The sequence below is a fragment of the Python bivittatus genome, unplaced genomic scaffold, assembly GCF_059951505.1.
Source record: "Python bivittatus isolate LINGU-HERP-01145 unplaced genomic scaffold, Pbiv_v1 ctg000570_np1212, whole genome shotgun sequence".
NCBI lineage: Eukaryota > Metazoa > Chordata > Lepidosauria > Squamata > Pythonidae > Python > Python bivittatus.
The window spans coordinates 2,569,605-2,591,588 of NW_028277097.1; the positions used below are offsets into that span (position 1 = coordinate 2,569,605).

General features: G+C 38.9%; 1 protein-coding gene across 4 annotated transcripts in view; it reads left to right on the top strand.

Moving 5' to 3' along the window:
• The first annotated feature begins 9,964 nt into the window (after nucleotides 1-9,964).
• The window catches only part of PLPP1 (phospholipid phosphatase 1), an 85,945-nt gene continuing 73,925 nt past the window's right edge, over nucleotides 9,965-21,984 (top strand). Inside the window, exon 1 of one of the 4 annotated variants that reach the window (XM_007421339.3) lies at nucleotides 9,965-10,344. In XM_007421339.3, the coding sequence (XP_007421401.1) occupies nucleotides 10,287-10,344 (58 nt within the window). In that variant the 5' untranslated portion in view covers nucleotides 9,965-10,286. Of the gene's footprint in view, nucleotides 10,345-10,546; nucleotides 10,568-21,984 lie in introns of those variants that run through there. The other 3 variants (XM_007421340.3, XM_088152842.1, XM_025171276.2) reach the window with 3 other exon arrangements.

The following is a 21,984-nucleotide window of genomic DNA, read 5'->3' on the forward strand; positions in this document are numbered from 1 at the left end:
AGAGAAGGCTTTGGGCACGCCCACACTTTGGAGTACCAAGGAATATTATGATGCCACTGAGAGGGCAAAATATAACAATAAAAGAAACCCTATCAGCCAGTGGGACTGAAGCCAGCAAGGGGTTGCTTCAAAGGACAGTTTCTAAAAGAGTAGTTGCTCTTTTAAAAGTGAAGGGCTCTACTTCAAACTGTCCTGCAGAAGGAGATATTTGTGACAGGAAAGTAGTGGTATTTGTTAGTAGAATTTTCCCCTATGTACCTGTTAAGTTGCTAAATTGTGAACAGCCACAGAAATAATTCTCAGGGTTATATTCCTGTATAGATGTGGAGGTGTGAATGCAACCAACGAGCTTATTTTAAAGAGTATATTATTTTAAAAGGTCCACGGTAGCCAAACACCCAAAAATAATGTCTTAATCTCTTTGACTTCTCCTTCATCTACATTACTACATATTGTGTGGCTCAAACTCATGATAAAAAGCAACCACTGTTGTGCAAGATTCACAATCATATGCCCACAGATCAGCTGTGGAGTTATTGTCAGAGCAGTGCCTCACACATGAAAGGTGTGTGTGTTGTCGTCAAGTTACTTTTATAGGAAGAAAATCATACAGAGTCAATGGGTATTTTCCTCGACATTTCCTAATCCCCACAATTAATTGGATAAAGACTTAGATGGTTATTAAATGATAACATTAGATCTTAAGGATTTAAGTTTCAGGAGAATACATTTTAGTTAAAAGAAACTTAAAGTTAAGAACAACCTTTTAGCAAAGGCTGAACAGACGTACTCTAGATTCAGAACTAATGTAAATAGTGGTTCAAGTGTGGGACTATGATTGGGGTAGATCCAGGTGTGAGCCCTTCTTCAGTCACAGAAATCACTTGGTGATTCTGAATCACTCACTTTCAGCCAAACCTACTTCACAGAGAGATTGTGAAGATAAAATTAGAGGACAAGTAAATAAGATTAGGAACAGGGTGTGAATACAAACATAAATAGAAACATCTGTCCTGGGTGCATCCAGCAAGAAGTTTGGTCTACAGGACTCTTGTTATATTCAGCCAAGCCCTGAAGGGAGAAAATCTATCTTTGAGGTTGCTAAGAGATGACAATGACTTAATGGTCCATAATCCTCCTCCTCCTGCTTCCTCCTCCTCCTCCTGATGGGGAAAATCAGGAATTTGGATGAGTTGTTAGGGATTTCCCCCAGGAAGTGACACTAGGAAATTAATACACCCAGTGGATTGTACAAGTTGGGTTCTACAATAGCTACATTTGGCTGAAAATGAACTTGCCCTTTTATAGTATAAAGGATTTGGGATATGATCCTCAGATGTATTTGATAGTTACCAAACGAATGATTGATCCAATAGAGGACTGTAAGAATCCCATTATGAAATGTGTTTATAACTTACTATCACAAATGACCTCCCTCATCCCCACCTCTGACTTCAAATAATTAAGTACTGTAAATCAATTCAGTGAATATATAAACATATGTCCCATATATGATAAACCTGAGCTTGCTCCAATGGGGTTGTATTCTTGTTTTAAAAACAAAAATATTGTAAACTAAGTAGTTCCCATAGTACAACTGGAAATGGGGAAATAAACCATCATTTGTTTACAGCACATGCAAACTGTTTCTGAGCTTTGTGAACAAAAGAAATAATAGTATTATTAGGAGATTTGAAAATGTTGCCTTATAGAGAGGCTTCCATAAACTTTTCAGCAATATTGATAGAAGCATGGCAGAGGTGTCAATGATTCTCACTACATTTCTCCAGGATGCTACAGAAGCTGTTATTTTTGTACAGATTTGTAGGCTAATGGCATCCTTTTAGTAAGCAGTACTTCATTATGGGAACAAATGAAAACTCAAGGAGAGAAGGGAATGGAGTGGAACATCCTAACCCTAAGCCTGGCAACATTATGACTGAGTTCATGAAGCATGTTAAATCATGGACTGCTGAACCATAGTTTATTGAATAAACCAAAGTTGGCTAAGCAAACATGAAACACTAAGATGTGAAGCACAATGCCGGGTTCATACAATATCATAAATCACAAAAAATCTAAACAAATTACAGGTAGTCCTTGCTTAACGACGATAATTGGGACTGGCAATTCTGTTGCTAAGCAACACAGTTGTAAAGCACAACATCATGTGACCATGCCGATTTACGACACAGTTCTGGCAGTTCATTGCGATCGTTAAGCAAATCCCATGTGATTGTTAAACACAATGTCATGCAATTGCCATTTGTGACTTCCTGTTGGCTTCCCCATTGACTTTGTCAGAAGCCAGCAGCAAAAGTCACAAATGGCAATCATGTGACCATGGGATGCTGCAACCATCATAACTGTGAGCTGGTTGCCCAGCACCCGAATCACGATCACACACACCCTCCCTGCACTCCCTTCATGTGCTCATGTGGACCCGCGCCCTCCTTCCCTTGGCTTCCCTACACTTGCGCCAACCCATGCCCTCTCAGCCTCCCTGTGCTCATGCCTCCCTGCGCGCCCTCCTTCCTTCGGCCTTCCCGCACTTGCACTCCACTGCAGCACCCCCTCCCCTAACTCACGTGCAGCCTGCACAGGGTCTCCCCAGGCCTCCCCCACCCCCCTGCAGCACCCCTGCGCTCCTTACCTGGGACTCCTGCCCCTTCCCGCCTAATGACCCACGTGTCTTGGGGTTGCAACAGCAGCTGGGACTGCCTGGATTGCCATTGCTAAGTGATGCAGTCACATGACGTTGCGCTTTACAACCACATCACTTAGCGACAGCAATCCTGGTCCCAATTGCCATTGTAACCCAAGGACTACCTGTATTTGTTTGCTTTTCTATTACACGTATTATACTGTGACTACCGATACCTTTTGGTAGTTTACATTCAATGCATAAGCCCAAATTAAAATCAGAAACATTAACATCCACAATAAATTAATATTGACAATTACAAGTCTTCTTTAAAATATTTGTTTTTAGGATTGTTTTACTAAAGAGGTCAGTTCCCCCAGCATGGAGTGCCTTGCAGAGACCTAAGTAGTTACAAAAAAGACTGAATCATGAGTGTCTGCTTAGTTGGGGATGAATCTAGTCAGTTGTGGTTTAAGATATTGGGTGAACCAGGCCTATTATTCAGTGTCCCATCCAAATCCAGTCTTCAGAACCTCACATAGCTTAAACATTGAGGATAAAAAAAGGCAAAAGAGCCATTTTTGACTATTGGAAATGCTTAAACAATTATTTTAGCCATTTTATTTTAATAACTAGAATTGACAGTCACAGTGAACACATTTTTTTTCTTTTTTTACTTCTGCTCTGTGGTCTCATGTCATATAATATTGTAACCTAAACTAAGACATTATTCTGAACTTGAATTCCTAAAGTAGTCGAAACATTATAGTCTAAATAACAAAAGGTGGGGCAAGAAAGGCTAGACTTGCTTGTCTGCTAGAACCAGTTTAGCAATGAGCTGTTGCCCTGAATACTGACAATCCATTACTCAACTCTTTCTTGTAAGCATGGGTGAAATTTTAAAGGGAAATACCTGAGCATGGTGAAAACTAATTAACTAGTTTTGTTATAGTATTGGAAGACTGAATGCTAGCTTTGTCATACCAATATAAATGCATTCATATCAACTTGGAAGAATGGAAAACTTTAAGAACTTTAACTAAAGTGAAGAACTGAAAATTCTGTTGTGGGTCAGGTCACATAAAGGAAAGAACTGACTGTCAGCTCCCAATTCTCTCCTTATAGAATTCAAATTGGAAGGTAAACACTGATAAATCATTTAAGCATAGAATTCTGCAGTCTATTCTATTTAGTTAATTTTATTTTTTTGCCTAGTCTAAATGAAAGACACCCAGCAGGTTGCAATCGCAATAACAAAATATCCACTGTACAGTTAAAATTATGTCATAATAAACAATAAATAGTCCCCCCATTTTAACCATAGATAAAATAATAAAACAGCCAATCAAAAAGCAATAAAAATAGATAGCAACATCTATAAATCAAATACCCTCTTAACCAATTCTATTTTAATGGTGTCCTGAAGCCAATCAAAGTAGGAGCTGATTGGATTTCAGGAGCTAGGGAGTTCTAGAACATTAATATTGCCATAGAGAAACAGTGTTTATGGGCTTCTATCCCCTTAAGTTCATGGAAATGGGGGACTACTAGTAGCCTTATCTGGGAGCTCTGTACTGGGCAGGTCAAAGGTGAGAGAAGGAAGCCATCCTGAAAATACCTCAGTGCCAAGCCATGTAGGACTTTAAAGGTCCAAACTGCCCAGAGTTGTAGTGAGTTAGGCAGCCTTATAAATCTAAATAATGCATAAATAAAACCAGGATTTTAAGTTGCATACGGAAGCTGATAGGAAGCAATGCTAAAACCCAGAACTAGATGTGATATGCCAGTTTTGGCAAGTATCTGCCAACAACTGGCCACTGCACTCTAGATTAACTGAAGCTTCTTTGTGGTCTTCAAAGGCACTCCTATATAGGGTTCATTAGTCAATTACACATATGTTAAAAAATGGTCTGCAATGTATTGTATAGGAAATAGCTGCTGTGAAGGTTGCTGTAGTTTTGTTTAGATTTTATATAAGAGAAGAGGATGACCAACAGCAAGATGGATAGACTCAGTTACAGTGGCAATTGTGCACAATTGGAAGACCTGAAGACCAGGTTAGGGACAGATCATCGTGGGGAAAATCTATCTATGTGGTCATCTCAGACTTGATGGCACATTATCTGTCTGTCTGTCTATCTATCCACCTACCTACCTACCTTTTATTATTTCCAATCAATAGTAGAATAAAATGAAAAGAAAGGAGAAAAAAAGATTAAAAGCAGTTAAGGATAGCATTACCAATGGACTATTCTTTTCAAATCACATACATATTATTAACTTATAAGAACTGAATCCTAGCATTCCTCTTCCAGGCACATAACATTCATACTACATTCATGCAAATCCTCTTATCTCTCCTAATTATCTTGCTTGCCTTGGGACAAATCTCCTTTCCCCTTTGATGAATCCGTTTGTTTCTAAAGTCACCACATTTTCAGTAAATTGGTATTCTCTGATTTTCCCTTTGGGCTTGGTTTCTGCCCATACAGATGGAGCTGTTCATTTCCTAACTCATACTTCTTATTAAGACTTGCAGTTTCTATTTCAAGGCCTTCAATCAGTATTAAAAAGATTCAAAATACATCAGTACATTCACCCTAAACCTAGCTATGAAAAGTTCTAAAGACAAAAGTCACAACCTGTATGTGTTCCTTCAACTAGTCCCAATTGTCACCTGTGACAGGAATATCACTGGAAATTCAAAGTGTTTTCAAAATTCTGAAGATGATTGGATCTGTCTGTCTCCCATCATGTAGGTATACACTGAAACTAATCAATCTCCAGTAACTTTCTGTTTTGTAGCTTGATGACATTTTGTGCTGCCATCATTTTTGTGGCCAAGGATAGCGCCTTGTTGAATTAATGATAATTTTGTGAACATTTGTTGTACTTTACAGAGTGAGATTAATCATGATTTCAAGAAAAATAAAAATAATAGTGCCTTTGGATATGCTTTCTACTAATAAGTTTAGAATATATCCTAGTATGGTAAACGCATCACGAAAATCCACAGCAAGCCCTGACGTTGTTTCCCCATACATCATTTATGGCCAGGTAGCAGGCAGAGTCCAGCTGCAATCTTTCAAGGATCACGATTAAACTCGGTGGAGCTTAGTTCTAACTAAATATACATTCTACTGTATATTGGCTGTATCCTTTACACAAGATTAAATCCACTGCATGTAAATGATGTCTACATCAGAATTTAATGTTAGGAACCATAACCCTTAGCAACATAAATGAGATGAAATGCAGGGAAAAAGAGGTCCAATGGGATATGCATCAAGTTGTATTGCTCTCTGATGTCCCTTTGCACTTACAGTAATTGCTAACGATTGCCAGGTTTTAAGAAATATAGTTTCATTAAGCCATATTTAAGATTCAAATCTACTGTGACCCTCAGAAATAGAAAGTCACTGGATGATATTGAGACAGCCACTCTCTCTCAGCCCAAGTAATCTCACAGATCTGCTGTTATTGGGGTAAAATGAAGGAAGATTCTCATATGAGCCATGCTAAGCTAGAGGAAATGCAGGATACAAATACATAAAAATTATTTTTAAAAACACATTAGCGAAATATAGTGTTCAAATTTTGGACTCTTTTAAGAGTACACAGCACTATCAAATTCAATACCCTTAAGCTCAGTTGTTGCTTGTAAAAAATTAATTGGATAACTTGGCAAAGTGAATAGGAACCCATTGACCAACTTGAACATTTCTTCCTCTGAACTTTACTTAAGGAGTAGATCACTCATTGATTTAATGCGGCAAGAGGCCAGTTATCCCCTGTAGTCCATAAGCCTCCTCCAATTAATATTGATTCAATATTTCTCCACCATTCTTTGCTGGGAAAACTGTGCTGGAGACTCTAAAATGGATTTTAACACAGTTTAAAAAAGCAGTCATTTTTATCTGTTCTACCACCATTTGATCCCACCTATGTCATGTCATTTTCCCAGTCCCTTTAAGTTACTTTTCCTTCTCCTCTCCTTTTAAGCCAGTATGGTTTAGACGTTATGTACAGTACTTGATCACCTTGTAAATGTAACCAGTAATTGAATTTATCTCTAAATGTATACAATAATTTAAAATATCATCTTAAGTTTGGACTTTATGTTATCTTATAAATAATTGTAAAATATTGTTTGAACTGTTGTTTTATTCTATAACTGTTCTACACATAGCTGTAAGTACATAATAAAGCTACTACTATTCCTAATTGTGTTATTCCAGATTCTGACTGAACCAGATGTTTCCAAGAAGATAGCTATCAGAAATATATTTTGACATTACAGGTTTGCATGACAGACTTGTATCCTGATTTGAAGCTTTTTCCAGATGAACCTACTAGCTTTTCTTTTTTAGATTTAACAGAAAAAGGAGAGACTTGGTAAGCCTTTGATTTGTCATGGGTTCTCCATTTTGGGCTTTCCAATTTAATCTTCCTTTGTACCACAGTCCAGTGGCTCTCACTGGTGCATAGATAGTCCTCTTTAAACCAGCAGGTAATAGGCGAATCCTGATGACCTGTTTTCCATGGTTCATTGCTTCTTCTGAATATGTCTGATCCCTTGTGTTGGCTGGCTTCTCTCCATTGCTGGCTTAGATTTGTTTGTTTCATATAATCTACAGAAGATTAAGCTCCCCATTAACCAAAGAGACATATCTAAAACAAACTGTAGATTTTTTCAGATTAGCTTGTTTGGGCAGAATTCACTGGTAGACAAGGCAAGAAGCATTTAACAGACATAGAGCAAACCCACGACCACGTGAAGTTCTGTACAACCAGTACAAGGTTGGAAGTGTTCAATGAGTTCTGAACCATAGTGAGCATATAACAAACTGTCTCACTGCTAATCAAGTTAATCTGTTAATTCTTTCTTAAAATTCCTGTTCCAATTAGTGGCAGTATGGAAATTTCAAATAATTTTAGTGAAATATTTACGATTAATAAATTAGATAAGTGTCAGTGTTTTTAAGGTGATTTTAATCATCAGAGAAATACTATTATTTAAAAATAAAGTTACTTAAATAATATAGGCCTATCAAGATGTTTATCTATCATGGTGTGCTTATATAATCACATGCCATGCATCACATGAGTATGCAAAAAAATGTATTTTTTTGAAGAAAGATCTTTCTTCAGATCCAGCCAGCTGTGTGGAACAGTCTTCTACAGAGCTGCAGTGCAATCTTTCTGATGTACAAAATTAAGTGTATTATTCTAGATGAGCGAATCACTTCATTTTGTAACCAGTTCATGACCCTTCATAGATCTAGACAAGAATTAAGAAACAGAGATAAAAAAAATTAATAGGAATAATTAATTCATGTTCCATTTTTCACCTTCATTTAATACAGCTTTTCCAGATCTTTGATGTATTATTGTACAACATGATTTTGGTAACTCTGCACACAAATTATTAACAGATGAATTATTTATTTCCTCCTATTTTTGTATTACTTCAAGTTATTGGAGAGATTGCAGTATTTATGAGGGGTCTGTGACCAAATATTGTTGTTCTAAATATTTTGGGTTTCTCCAAGGTCTTGATCCCACGGTCTTGGAGAACCAATTTGGTGACATAGAAACTGGGAGAATGTGAGTTCTGGTCCCGTCTTGGGCACGAAGCCACCTGGGTGACCTTGGGCCAGTCCCTCTCTCTCAGCCCTCAGAAGGCAAGGCCAAACCACTTCCGAAAAACTTGCCAAGAAAACTGCAGGGACTGGTCCAGGCAGTTGCTAGGAGTCAAGACTGATTCAAAAGCACCAAACTGACCAAACTCTTGCATGTGGATGGTGCCATTTTGTTTTATCAAAGAGAATGAAGATTTGCTCTATATCTATTTTATTATCTAACAAACCTAAGGTAAGATAGGCAGTGCTAAGAAAGGAAGAAATCATATTCAAATGATTGAGTTTCAGGGTGCATATTGATTATGTGCCATCAAGCCAATGATGACTCTTAGTGACCACATAGATAGATTTTCTCCAAGATCAGGGTGAATAAACGTCAATCTGAAATCAAGGACCAACACTATCCATCTAGAGTATTTCTTTCTGTATCTCTTTTTTAACAGACAGGATAGAAAAGCTTCCATCTTCAACTTTCAATTCCTAAACATGTTTAATTAAATTAAAATCTGGGTTTACCATATTAGGAAAATAAATGCAAGGCTTTCAGATAGTTAAAAACAAGTCTTGAAGCACTTTAAAGTTTTATGACCTGTATGTAAATCATTTTATGAAGACTTACACGTTCATGAATTAGATTCCATTTCCTCGCATTCATGATATATAGTTATGCCTATATATGGGTAGAGAGGGTGGAAGAAGTGTTTATATTTCTAATTGTGTGTATATTATATTATGTCTTGATTCTAATCTAATGAAATCTCCCTCAAAATGCGGCCCTCTGAATACTTGGAATTAAAATCCCAAACATCCTTTGGCTCTGCTGGCTCAGGCCAATGGGAGTTTCGGTACAGCACAGCTAGAGAACTGCCAGCCGAAGATTGCTCTCTCTCTCTCTCAATCTCCCTTACTTTCTCTTTCTCCCTCACTTTCTCTTTCCCCTTTTTCCTTTCCTTTCTCTCTCTCTCACTTTCTTTTTCTTTCTTTTCTTTCCCTCCTTCCCTTCCTTCCTTCCTTTCATGCCACCATTAATTTGTTAGGAATCGGTCCTAGCTTCATTTACCTGGGAAACCTACAGAACACAGTAGGATTAATTTATGAGTAAACAAGGACATAAATGTTTTTAAATCCCGGAGAGTCTTGTTTTTGTTTTGCAACAGACTAACCAACTTTCCACATCTTTTAAAAAACTGCCTAGACTTGTTTCAAGTATGTTTGCAACAGCGCCTAACGTTACGTGGAAGCATCTGGACAGCAGCTACTTTCCAACCCGCTTCCCCCTCCACGTGGAACCCCCCCCCCCGCCTTTTATCAAGCTTAAACGGATCTAGCAAGATAACGCAAGGTATAAAGCAGAACGAGCGACGGGGAACGGCAGTCCCCTCAGCACCACGTGACCCCTTCCGGCAAAGAGGGCAAAATAGAGAAGGAAAAAGCACGCGCCCGCCGCTCTTGGGGGGAATGAATGAAGGCAGCCCGGTCCCTCCGGGGGGAGGCGTGGCGTGGCCCAACGACCGTGCTTAGAACGTCGCGGCACCGAAGGGGAGCGCTAATTGGCTTCGCGGGACAGAAAAGAAGAAGAGGCGGGGCAAGGGTTATGACGCCCTGGTGGGCTACCTCGGTTCCTCAATGCAGCGGCGGAGAGCGGAGCCTGGGCTTCTGGGCACGCGGGCGGCGGTGCGCCGAAGGGGGCGGAGTCTTCGGAAGCTGGTCCCCCCGCCGCGCTCCTGGGCTCGGGCCCTCCCTCTCGTTAAAGCGCGGCCCATCCTCCCGCGAGCCGCATTAGCGGCGGCGCTTCGGGTGTCAGGCGGCGCCACTGGGCGGAGAACTTGCGCGCCCGGGCTGCCCGTGTCTCCCTGCCCGCCTCCACTGGCCCTGTGGCTGGAGGCGGCTGAGCTGGGGCTCCCGGCCCTTTCCTCCCGCTCGCCGCTCTTGCTAGCCCAGCCTCGTCCCGACCGAGCCTCGGTTGAGGGAGGCGCCGCCGCCGCAGCCGCAGTCCCAAGATGTTTGACAAGACGCGGCTCCCCTATGTGGCGCTGGACGTGGTATGCGTGGTCCTAGGTATGTCTCGGGCTCCGCAGCCTGGGGATTTGGGGAGGAAGGGGAGGCGCCTGGGCTCGACGCGCCACCGCCGCGCACTTGCCGGTCTGCCCACCCAACGCGCCCCCGCTTTGGCGGCGAGGGGCTGCTCTGGCAGTCCCTCTGCCCCCCATCTCTGTTCTTGCGGTTACCCCCGGGAATCCACGGTGGCATATGTACGTGTTTGGGTGAGGGCAGTGAATGGGTACGTTTCCCGCATACTTTTCATATACCGTGCGAATGAATCGCTCTGTGGGTTTGTGCAGTGTTGATCTACACTGTTTACGAGCGCATACGTACATATGCAGCGAATGTGTATCTGGGGTAGCTTGCTTCCCCTGCATGTTGACAGGCTGGTCTTTGGCTTGCATCCTGGCTTTGCTGAAGCTTGGGGAGGGTTTGGAAAGGGGCTAATAAATGCAGCATTTTTTTTCATTTTAGGTTTGTCTGCTTCTGCTGTTGTCGCTGCTTTCTTTGCCTTCATCTGTTCATCTGCTTGCTTACTGGCTAGCTTCACACCAGCCCCCATCTCTCACCTAGATAAACTTGGTCACTGGAATTCTGCTTAAATCAGGGTTATCCGAGTTGGCTAATATAACAAATGGCTTGAATGAGTGGTGTACAGAGAAAGAGAGAGTTGGAAAAAACCCACCTTGGTAGGTTGGTAGATGGAAAAGCACAGTGACATTTCGTGCATGCTTCTTCAACCAGGCGCCCTCCAGGTATATTGGGATCCACATCAAGTATCTGGTGAAGTCAGTTGCATTTGGTGGGTATCAGACTGGGGAAGATGATCTACAGTCAGGAAACTGAGGTCAGAAAGAAAGCAGCTTATTTCCTCTCATATGAACATGCTTTTATTTTATGTAAAGGGATAAATAGTTGACCAAGTTGCATACTGATGTCCAACAATGCAGATTTTAATAGATTTTTTTAATGGGTGACTCTATAGCTGTCCTTAGAGTTAGGATTGCAAGACATATATACTGTACTAGAGTTTATATGCTGAAGGTAGTTTTTCCTTTTTCCTTTTGCAATATGAAGAATCATCACAATGTAACCAAGAAGTGTATATATGTATTTGGTGAGGTATAATCTTAACTTTAAAAAGATAATAATATGCGTTGTCTAGCCTTAAACCTTGTTACTGCAAAGCACTTGGCTTTAGATTGACATTATTTTCTTGACCGGATGTAATACTGAACTACTAGTTTTGTTTGTTTGTTGCTAAATATTTATAAGTGTTACCTTAGGTAAGGGCTGTGTGGTGATTGTAGCCTGTCATCCTCTGTTAGACTCATCTGCTAGTTTCAGAAAGGCCTTGATGGAGATTTATGCTATTTAGCTTCATCTTGCTATTCATAATTCACTTACTGGAAATCCATGAAATCAAAGATAATTGGATTTTGGGATCAACATTAAAGTAGCTGATTTAGAATGGCTGAAAATTTGCTTCTGTGGAAAGAATGAGAAAGCCCCATGCCATATAAATTTAGCATATATGATGCAAAGAATGAATGTTTCTGTGAAATAATCTATTTAAATATAGAGTAACATCTTGGATGAAATATTAGCTATTTCACATCCATTCTTTAATATGTAATTAAATAATACTTTATTGGGTGATACAGTTAATTAATAATTATCTTTAATTAGATAATTAAAGGATCAGTGGGCCAATTTTAGTGCAAAACATTTCTTGAATTGAAGAATATATGAGGAAACTTTTTTTTCCCCAAGTTAATAATAAATCTGGGTAAAGAAGCTGACGTGAAATAATGTTATTTCAGGATTGCTCCTTCAGAAGCTGTGCACATCTTTCTACTCTGGCAAAGAATTAGCTGACTGCTAAGATCAAGCTCTTTACTGGAAAATTTTCAGCTTAAAACTTAAATAAGAATCTGAAATTCTTACATCTAAAATATTGTATCTTTAGTCTGACCTATTGCAGTGTTTTAAAGATTTCAGCAAGATCATGTATAGGGGACGCGGTGGCGCACAGCCTTAATGACGCTGAAAGTTGCCGGCCAGAAATGGTCAACACTTCAGCGGTTCGAGCCCAGCCTTTGCGTAGCAGAGCGAGCTCCTGCTTCCTCCCCCAGTTCCTGTCAACAGTTCGAAAACTTACGTGAGTAGATAAATGGGTACTCTCACTCTGGTGGGAGGAAAATATGCTGGAAAAAATGCTGGCGGCGCCTTGCAAAAGGAGTCAGGACCAGTTGCCGGTAGCGCTGAAGCTGCGCTTGCCTGAAAAAGGCGCGAAGCAACGGAAACCCCGCCTCCTGCACTCGCCAGCTGGGCTCTGCTCTAGGAAGGAGGCACTGGCAAACCACTTCCAAAACACCTTGCCTTGAAAACTGCAAAGGACTCATCCAAAAATCAGTCACTGCAGAGTCGGTAATGACTGAGTGCAGATTAAAAAACAAAAAAAGATCATGTATGTTAGTTGTATTAATTCTTAACATGCTATAACAATATCTAATATATTTAACCCAAGAGGAAATATTTTAGAAGGTGCAAACCATTGTTTATGCAGTCTATGATTTGATAAATTATATGATCTGACTTGATGAGACAGCAGCCATAGTTTTCTGTTGCAGTGAAAGCTACAAACATATTAACTAATTATTTCACGTGCAACAAGCTTTGTTAATTTGGATATTGGTATTTACATTTCTGATCTTAAGTAAGCTACTATCAAACTCAGACCCTATCTTCGAGAATTGTGTGTGTCACTGAAAATATTTATATCAATTTACTGCCAAACAATGTTTTTTATTTTATCTAATAAAAACATTGGACATTCTGACATTTCATGTTTCTGGAAGTAGCTAGGATGAGCATACTGAATAACATTGCAGAATTAGTTATGTAATGGCTCAGTAAAAAAAAACAACCCAAAACACAGCATTTTAAAAGCCTCCCCCCACAATTGAAAATTTTTAGAAAGAATAAAAACTTGCAGTGAAATATTTTATTTTGGAGAAATGGATGCAGATAAGACAAGATACTCATATATAGCTATTGCTTATTTCTCCAATTTATTTTTTATGAATTTGTAATAGGATAACATTTATCTAGTGTGTCAGAGCACTAGAGCTGCTACATGAGGACACATAATCCTGTATGACTCTCAAATGTCAGCAACTTTCATGGCTGCTGCTAGGTGGCATGGCCATTGCCACTAAAGAAGGAAGAATTCAGTACATTATTTGCTTGTGGGCTTGTGTATTGTTGACTTCTTATCTAGAGCCCAATGGATCTGCTCCTGACTGGGCCTCAAAGGACATGTTTTGCTTCTTTCAACTTTATTTTATTCCAGTTTGTCAAATTGACAGATTTAAGAGATCCTAGGTATTGTAGCTTTCTGGAGTTCATTATTTCCTTGTAGGAAAAAGTAAACATTTAATAGCACATTCCGTTAGTAGATTTAGTTATCTAATTAAATTATACTTTTACATTGTACAAATATGTATGAATGAACCAAGTTACTTTGGGGATGAACAGGTTCAAGCAAGACCAAGTGGCAGTGGGTTCTTGGAGCATGTGGTTCTGGGAATCCTCTACCTCTGGTCCTGAATAGGGTTGTATTGGGACTCTGAACTATTTTCCTGGACACTCGTACCTGTTTGAGGAGTAGGTGGCAGTTTGCTGGCTTGTGCACCAGTTGTACCCATTCTTGGACCTGGAGGCTCTTTGTATAGTCAGCTACACCTTGGTCGCCTTGTGGGTATAATATTGCAATGTGTTCTACGTGAGGCTCCCTTGAAGATCACTCAGAATGTGCACCTGATCCAGAATTCAGATGCACACCAGTAGTGATAAGCATGTCTTGCAATGCCAATGTATCAGGTCTACTCTGGGAGCTGCAATGGTTAGTTTCCAGGTGCAATTCAGTATTCTGGTTATACCTTTAAAGTTTTATAAGGCCTAGTTATCAGAGGGATCACCTGTCTCCTGTAGGATCTGTCCGTCCTGTTTGATCAACAGAGGAGGCTTGTTTCAGGTCCCATTGATTAAACAATGTCATCTAACATAATCCAGGAAGCAGGCGGCCTCTGTCACTGCACCTGCCTTCTGGAACGGCATCCCCCAGCAATTCATACAGCCCCCACCCTATCCCTCTTTAAACAAGACTTAAAAACCCATCTCTTCCTCCAGGCCTTGGATCAGTGAAGGTTCGAGCCCTTTGAAGTTGGGGAATGAAGTGAGCATTCTTTTTTATTTGCTTCCTCTGGACAACTCCATGCTTTCCCAATATGATACTGTTTTTTAATTGTAAAGCTACCCAGAGTCATTCTGGAGTTGGGAAGCCTAGAAACTTGATGCATAAACAAAGAGACTACATAGAATGTTCATAAAAGAGCAAAAATGAACTTAGAACAATAAAGAATAACATAAAAATATTGGATACATTTCAGATTTGCCCCACTCACCGCCAGTTTTTTCCCCCATGGTTTCAAAATGTCTGGAAATTTTCCATCTCTCTACTGAAATTCCATAATTTATGGTGTGTATGGATTATAGAAATAATCCAGAAATTGAGAGTTTTAAATGACAGAAATAATAAATTGAGGGTTCTAAATGAGGCATTTAGGATCATTTTGTGTTGAATCTAATTTCATTAGTTGTAAATCACTTTATAAGCTATAAAGTGGGGTTAATTTGCTGATTATATAATTTGATTTAAGTTTTTGAGCAGAAAACATAAACCTTGACTAAGCATTTAGGATCATAGTTCCTAAATGTAGAACTACATAACTTCAGCTGCAGTAAGGGAATGGGGGAGATACACATACACACACACGTAATTTTTAATATTAAGACGTTAAACTATAATAATTAAAGTTATACCTCTTTCAGGCTTCTGGTTAAGCTTCAGAAAAGATGAATTACATACCTAAGCAACTCATCTTTAATGAGACACTTAAAGCAACAGAATCTTTTTCAGTCTCATATGGAAAAAAGTCACGCCTGCTTTAATGAAAAGTTGATGCAAGATCTGAAGCAACTTCCAGATTCTTTTTGAAGCATGTACGGCCCCAAAGTGTATTCCTACTCATTGTTCTAAGTAATTTGCTTCCTACTAGAGCTGATGGAGCAGTTCAAATATTAGATTTTAATTTGGCTTTAATCACATATAATTCCAAAACTGTGAGTGATTTAAGTTCAGTCGCTGTTCAGATTTGTTTGGCCACTTTCTGTAACTCTAGTACCAAAAATAATGCTAGCCTAGAACTGAACCAGTATGGCTCTTAGGTATAAAGTGATTAAAATAGTACACTTGGGACCAAAGCATAATTTGTTCTCAAATGTATACATAATGAATGGCCATTCAGATTATGAAATAACTTAGGAAAAGAGGATTGGGAAGGAGCACCCCAAATTGTGTTGTCTGAGTGGTTTCTGTTATGAGGTTCTGTGGGGTTTAAGTGCATCAGTTCCCTCTAGATTTAGAATGAAGAGTGAAAGGCAAAAACAGTGTTTCTTAACCTTGGCAACTTTAAGATGTGTGGACTTCAATTCCCAGAATTAGATAAAAAGCTGTTGGAGTTCTTTTTTCTTCAATCCCTGTGCTTTGATCCACCTGTCATTAGCTTCTTTGAGTTCTGACAGTACTTGGAAGGCTATGACTTCCACTCTCTGATGTCTCAGATTAGACATTAGGAAGAAATTCTTGACGATAAGAGCAGTCAGTCAGTGGAATAAGTTACCAAATGGAGTGATCTCTTCCCTTTCATGGAGGTTTTCAGAGGCTGGATAGTCATCTATTGTGTGTGGCGTAGTGAATCCTGCAATGTGCAGGTGTAATGGTTGGACTTGATGACCCTTTAGGTCCCTTCCAACTCTATGATTTTATGATGTATTGGCAAATGGTGCATAATACTTTGCCTGTAAAATTCACAAAGCTGACCATACACTGGCTTTGAAGAGAGTTGTCCTTTGTCATCTTAAGAGAGATTCTCTTAACAGGCATAAAATCCAGAAGCTCTCCACATTTTCTGCATTTATTTATTTATTTATTTATTTATTTAATTTAATTTTTCAACCGCCCATCTCCCCCCAATGGGGGAACTTTGGGCGATTCACAACAAACATTAAAAACATAAAATTTATAAATACATAAAACCTTAATTAAAAACATTACTAAAAAGGAGAAGGAGAGACCAAGAGGATGAACAATCTGAGGCTGAAGGCAGAAGGCCTCTATGGGGCTAGCCATCCCCATGCTTGAGGTATTCCCACCCCACCCCAGGCCAGGTGGCAGAACCAGGTCTTCAAAGCCTTACGGAAGGCCAGGAGTGTGGGGGCCAATCGCACCTCCGGGGGCAGAATGTTCCAAACAGCAGGGGGTACTGCAGAGAAGGCCCGCCTTCTGGACCCTGGCAGTCGTTCTTTCACCGAGGGGGTCCAAAGCATGCCCTCTCTGTGTGATCGGGTGGGCCAGCTTGAAGTTATAGGGGAGAGGCGGTCCCTTAGATAACCTGGTCCCATGCCAGTGCCATTTGCCATGCCATTTGCCTTTCAGTGCTAGGAAAAGCTGCAAGTCTTGAGGGTTGGGGTCTGTGCCTGAAAAGGAAAATCATAGCTGTGTTGCTAGCAGCCATCTGCTTTCCCGCTCCTGTAGTCAAGAGTTCAGTGCCTCCATTATTCCTAGGATCCTTTCCCAGCTGAATCAATCCATTGAAAAAAAAGAGAGGCTGTAAACAGGGAAGTGTTCCATTGAATTAGGTGGGAAAACTTGCTTATTAAATGCACTGATTACTTTGTTTTATATACTTTGTGTATGATGGACAACAAAGAAATCTCTTTAATTTGGTTGCCTAAAGTAATAGGCAACTTTTACAATCTTTACAATGTAAATACAAATTTACAATATTTACAGTGTAAATATTTCCTAGGAGGAAGCATGAAACATGTCTCTTTCATAATGAAACAAAATGACCTCAATTGCAAATGATGCTTTTCCTTGTTGGTTTGCCATCATTCCTCACTGCTTGGCCATGTAGTCTCCCTGCCGAGAACAATGGGAGGCTCTTCCTTTTTGAGGGGAAATTCCAATCTACCCTACATAGAGATTACTGCAGCCATCATTCTCCTTTTGTTGCAAAGGAGTGGTTAAGGCACTAGATTAGGAACAGGGAAGTCTGAGTTCTAATTCTGCCTTAGGCACAAAAGCCAGCTGAGTGACCTTGGGCCAGCCACTTCCTCCCAGCCCTAGGAAGGAGACAATGGCAAATCATTTCTGAAAATGCTGTCTAGAAAATTGCATAGACTTGTCCGTGTAATTGCCAAGAATCAAGTCTGATCAAATGTGGGCAGCAAATTTCATGCCAGCATAGTTTCCATCAACTCAGTTATGGGTAGATGGCATTATCACTCAGCAGTGGGAAAAGGCCTGGAGTAATCATCAGTGGATATGTAATCATTAACTCTGCATTTATGGCTTATGTAAGTAATCAAATCATAAATTAATGGAATAAAATGGCACATTTTTATGATGAGAGCCCTTAATGGCAGCAAACCTAGTTTAGGTCACCAAATTATTAGTTTGGTGAAGAGGGTAAATAAAACTTGTCTGTACCCTGTCTCTTCTCTGCTTTGTATAATCTTACTATGTGTTCTAAAAATAACAGCTAATCAGGAATAGCTTGGATCCATTTCAAAGCTCATTGCGGATAGAGAGAGGTCAGCAATTTAAATAGTTCAATAATAGTGCCCTCTAAAAATCAGGATTCAACTTACCAAATAAGAATTCACTACTTCGTTGTTCCACTTATATCCTGTATTTATATCTGCTTGTAAGGCTAAGGTGGTATATTTTGTCCATCTGAGAAACTTTTTGTGATGCTTGCCTTCAGTGATGTTTTTCCTTTTAAACGTAGATAGAGAAGTTAACGTTGAAATATCTTCACGACAAATAAAATGAAGAAGTGCCAGTTGTATTTTGTGATAGAGGTTTGATACTTACTTTTTCTCCACAGGCGTATAGCATTGTGATTATGGATAATTTGATGCACATTAACAACAGTAGCTATAGAATAAAAATACGTTGTTCAGAGCTGGACTGTACAATATCAGTTTTGTAGCTCTAGAAGAGTATAAAAAAATTATAGCACAACTGTATTCTTGCATTTTAGATAACTACTAGATAACAGAAGTTCTGCCAGGAAAATGATGATGTTTTTAACAAGGAGCTTTTGCCCATCAAAGAAGCCTTTTTGCATTGGTGGCATCTGACAAAAGTACACAGTTTGGTCCAGTTGCATTATCAGCATACAGTATAAAACTTCTGAATTACTGTCAACAATTAAAATGTGTTTTGGATGGTTCTCAATCTACAGTATTTTTAATAAATAATTAAATAATATTATTAAGATGGATGTCAATTATATGCCTGAACTTCAAAATAAAGATTTGGAATGCCCCATATTAACAAATCAGTTCCTAAAGATCTTAAAGAATAATAACTATATTTCCCATCAATATGAGACTAATTCAACAAATACTTTTTCATGTTACACTAACTCCTGAGAGAATATTTTTGAAAGGTTGGTTGACAATTTCTTTATACTTTATGTATAAAATGATGGAGAGAACATTTACAATTTACAATATGATATAGATTTGCTCCATTATTGTTTCCTTTGTTTAATATCCGTATATTTGTTAATATATTTTGGGAAGAATAATATAGTTTAAAGATGTGAATGTGATTTTCAATTCCAGTATATCTCTGAATTGGAAAAAAAAATCTTCACTGTCTTTAGCCAAAGAAGAAATAGAAATCCCCCTCCCCAAATCCCCAAGAAGAAGAAGGAAGTGTAAAGAAGGTTGGTAATATTATCAACTCCAGCTGATAAAGAGAAGGATACAGAAAGAGGGGCATGCAGGGTGTGGGAAGAGAGGTACAACTGACATTTCCAGATCCAGGGGGGAGGGAAGGAGAAAATAGGGAATTGGTGTAAGGGCTAAACCTGAGAAGGTATGATCCAGCAGTGCTCAGCCAAATAAGACCATTGTGTAAACCCTGAGGAGAATGAGAATCAGAAGGGTTGGAAAAGAACAGCCCAAAGTCCATTGATTTGAAAGGTAGGAGGAAAAGGCTTAGGATTTAAACTCTTGAGGCTGACATTTATATAGGGCTTGATTTCTCTGTTCTGCAGCAGCCAGATCTTCATTCTAAATACAATTTCCTAATTAACTGCTATAAAGCAACTTATCTAGTTATATTAAGTTTGTGAATCTTATGCAATTAGCTAGTCATTGAGTGTGGGGCTGAATTTCTGTAGTGTAGAAATTTATTGCTATGCCTGGGTGAAGTCTGACAACAGCCCTCTGTACTTTTTCTTCTTAAGAATGCTTCTCAGATATAGGCAAGATCAAACACATTCTTGGAAATAAAAGATGTTTCAGCTGCTGCTTTGCCTTGCAGCATGCTTCTCATTTTTAATTTTAAAATTCTAAAAAATAAAATCAGTGGGGCTTTGACCTTAGCAGGAGCAAAGGAAGCTGTATGTGGGCATATTGGTGTCTGTGGATGCCACTTTGGGGCCCAGGCTGTATCTCACACTAAAGTCTAACTGGCGTTATGAGTATGGATTTCTTTAGTACCATAAAGGTCCCTGTTGTCAGAAGCTGACAGTCTAAATGAGACATCAAGGATCCACTAGAGGCAGGAGAGGAAAACGTCTATGATGCTAATAGAATAACCTTGTGTGTTCTATTATATAAATAATATGACAGGTGTCATAATTTTGACATTAACTTTTGTGAGGGGTTATTTAGGAGGAGGATGGCTCTGCTGTAATAAATCTGATTTCTTTGTGTTTTTTTTTAAAGTGGGAGAAAATATGCCCCTGTGTGAAATTGAACTGTGTTTTGACATTGCCAATGCTTTGAATTAATAACCGCTATTCAGAATTAAGATTGTGTGGCTAAATTCATACATTGTGCTAAAATACAATTGTGACTTGTTTTGGCTTAGCATGTATTGTGAACTCAGGCATTGCAGTTGGTAATATGGATTAACCTGTTCAGCTGATTAAATAAATTATTATTAATTCAATCTGTGAAACTTGTCTGTTAGATATAGATATTTACAGCTTTGCTGATATTTGCTTTTGTTCTGTTACTTGCCATCTGATATGTGTGTATGTATACATGTGTGTGTGTGTGTATGTATGAAACTACCCTTGACATTAAAAAAAAATTAGGATATATTGTTATTGTCTGTTATTGGAAATCTTGCTACCTTTATCAGTGCCTAAATACTTTTTATTAAAATATGTATTGTTTACTATTTAAACTATGCATTACAGTTTGGTTCATTCCACAATGTGATAATGGCGCTGCTTGAAAGGCAGAACTAGTAAATTTTGGAAGTGTTTTCAGTCTTGCAAGCTATGGAATACCAAGTGTGCCAAGGGAAGGGTTGGTTCACATGATATCTAGAAGGACTTTCTGGTACTTGGTTTCACTGGGTGTTTCACATACTACAAGTTTCAGGCAGTATATTCTGCACTGGGAATTAAAGCAAGCAGTAAAGGCTCTTATAAAACTTGTATTAACTTGTCTGAGCTCACTTCCCCACACAGAGTCATATGTGGAACAATAAATTTATATATTTTCCACCATTAGTCAGTTATATACAGAGTTCAAAGTAATTCATTTTTTTTCTTTTACAAAGCAAGCATGCTGTAATTATATTTTTAGAGTCAAAACCAAAACATCTCAAAATAGTGAAAAATTGTAAAGAAGTTTGAAAATACTTTTTCATTAATATGCAATGTTTTTGTTGGACCTGATAAAAGGGAGTTAACTTTTTGAATTTGGACTTTTTCAAATGGGCCTGCCCCTGACTAATTTTTTCCCCTTGTATATTCTGTATGTATGTAATAATTTAGGGTCAATACATATTTTAAAGTTTGTTGAATTTTCCATCTGAGAATTTTTATGGATTGGAAAACAATTCCCTTCTGAGAAATTATACCTAGAATTTGTCAACATTAACTGTGGTTCAGTAAGCTTAATGATACCACATAAATCTTACAATTTGATTACTCTATTGTAAAATATAACATGGAATATCAGTTTGTAAAAATGATTTCATTTGTAGAGTTACTCTAGATGAATCATTAAGAAGTGGCACACTCTGAATTGCTTTTTGAAAGATTCGATTAACACTCTGTTTCTTTGATATTGATAGAAACTGTTTTTCTCCTTCGTCTTTAAACAGTTGGGCTGATTTTGAATGGCTTTTTCTGCTGCCCCCTGGGACAGAAGAATTCTATTGCTCCCTCTCTCCCTCTGCAATGTCTTTTGCTTAGGATTTCTTTTTTGTTCAACAGATAAGACCTCAAAATAGCAGTTGTGAAATGATCAAGCTACACAAACACAGATCGATCTAATATTCAGTAAATGTACTTAGGCTTGGTCTTTGAGGAGAGGTGCGGAAATTGCTCCTGTGAGCAATTGTAATGAGTTGACATTGAGTCAATAGTAGGGTCAATCCCCATTTTAGCTAATAAAATAGTGTCAGAAATTAGATTTGGCCTGCAGTGTTTGAGAATTGCTGCCAAGCTGGGTAGATAACACTGAGCTAGATTCACGCATGGCTGA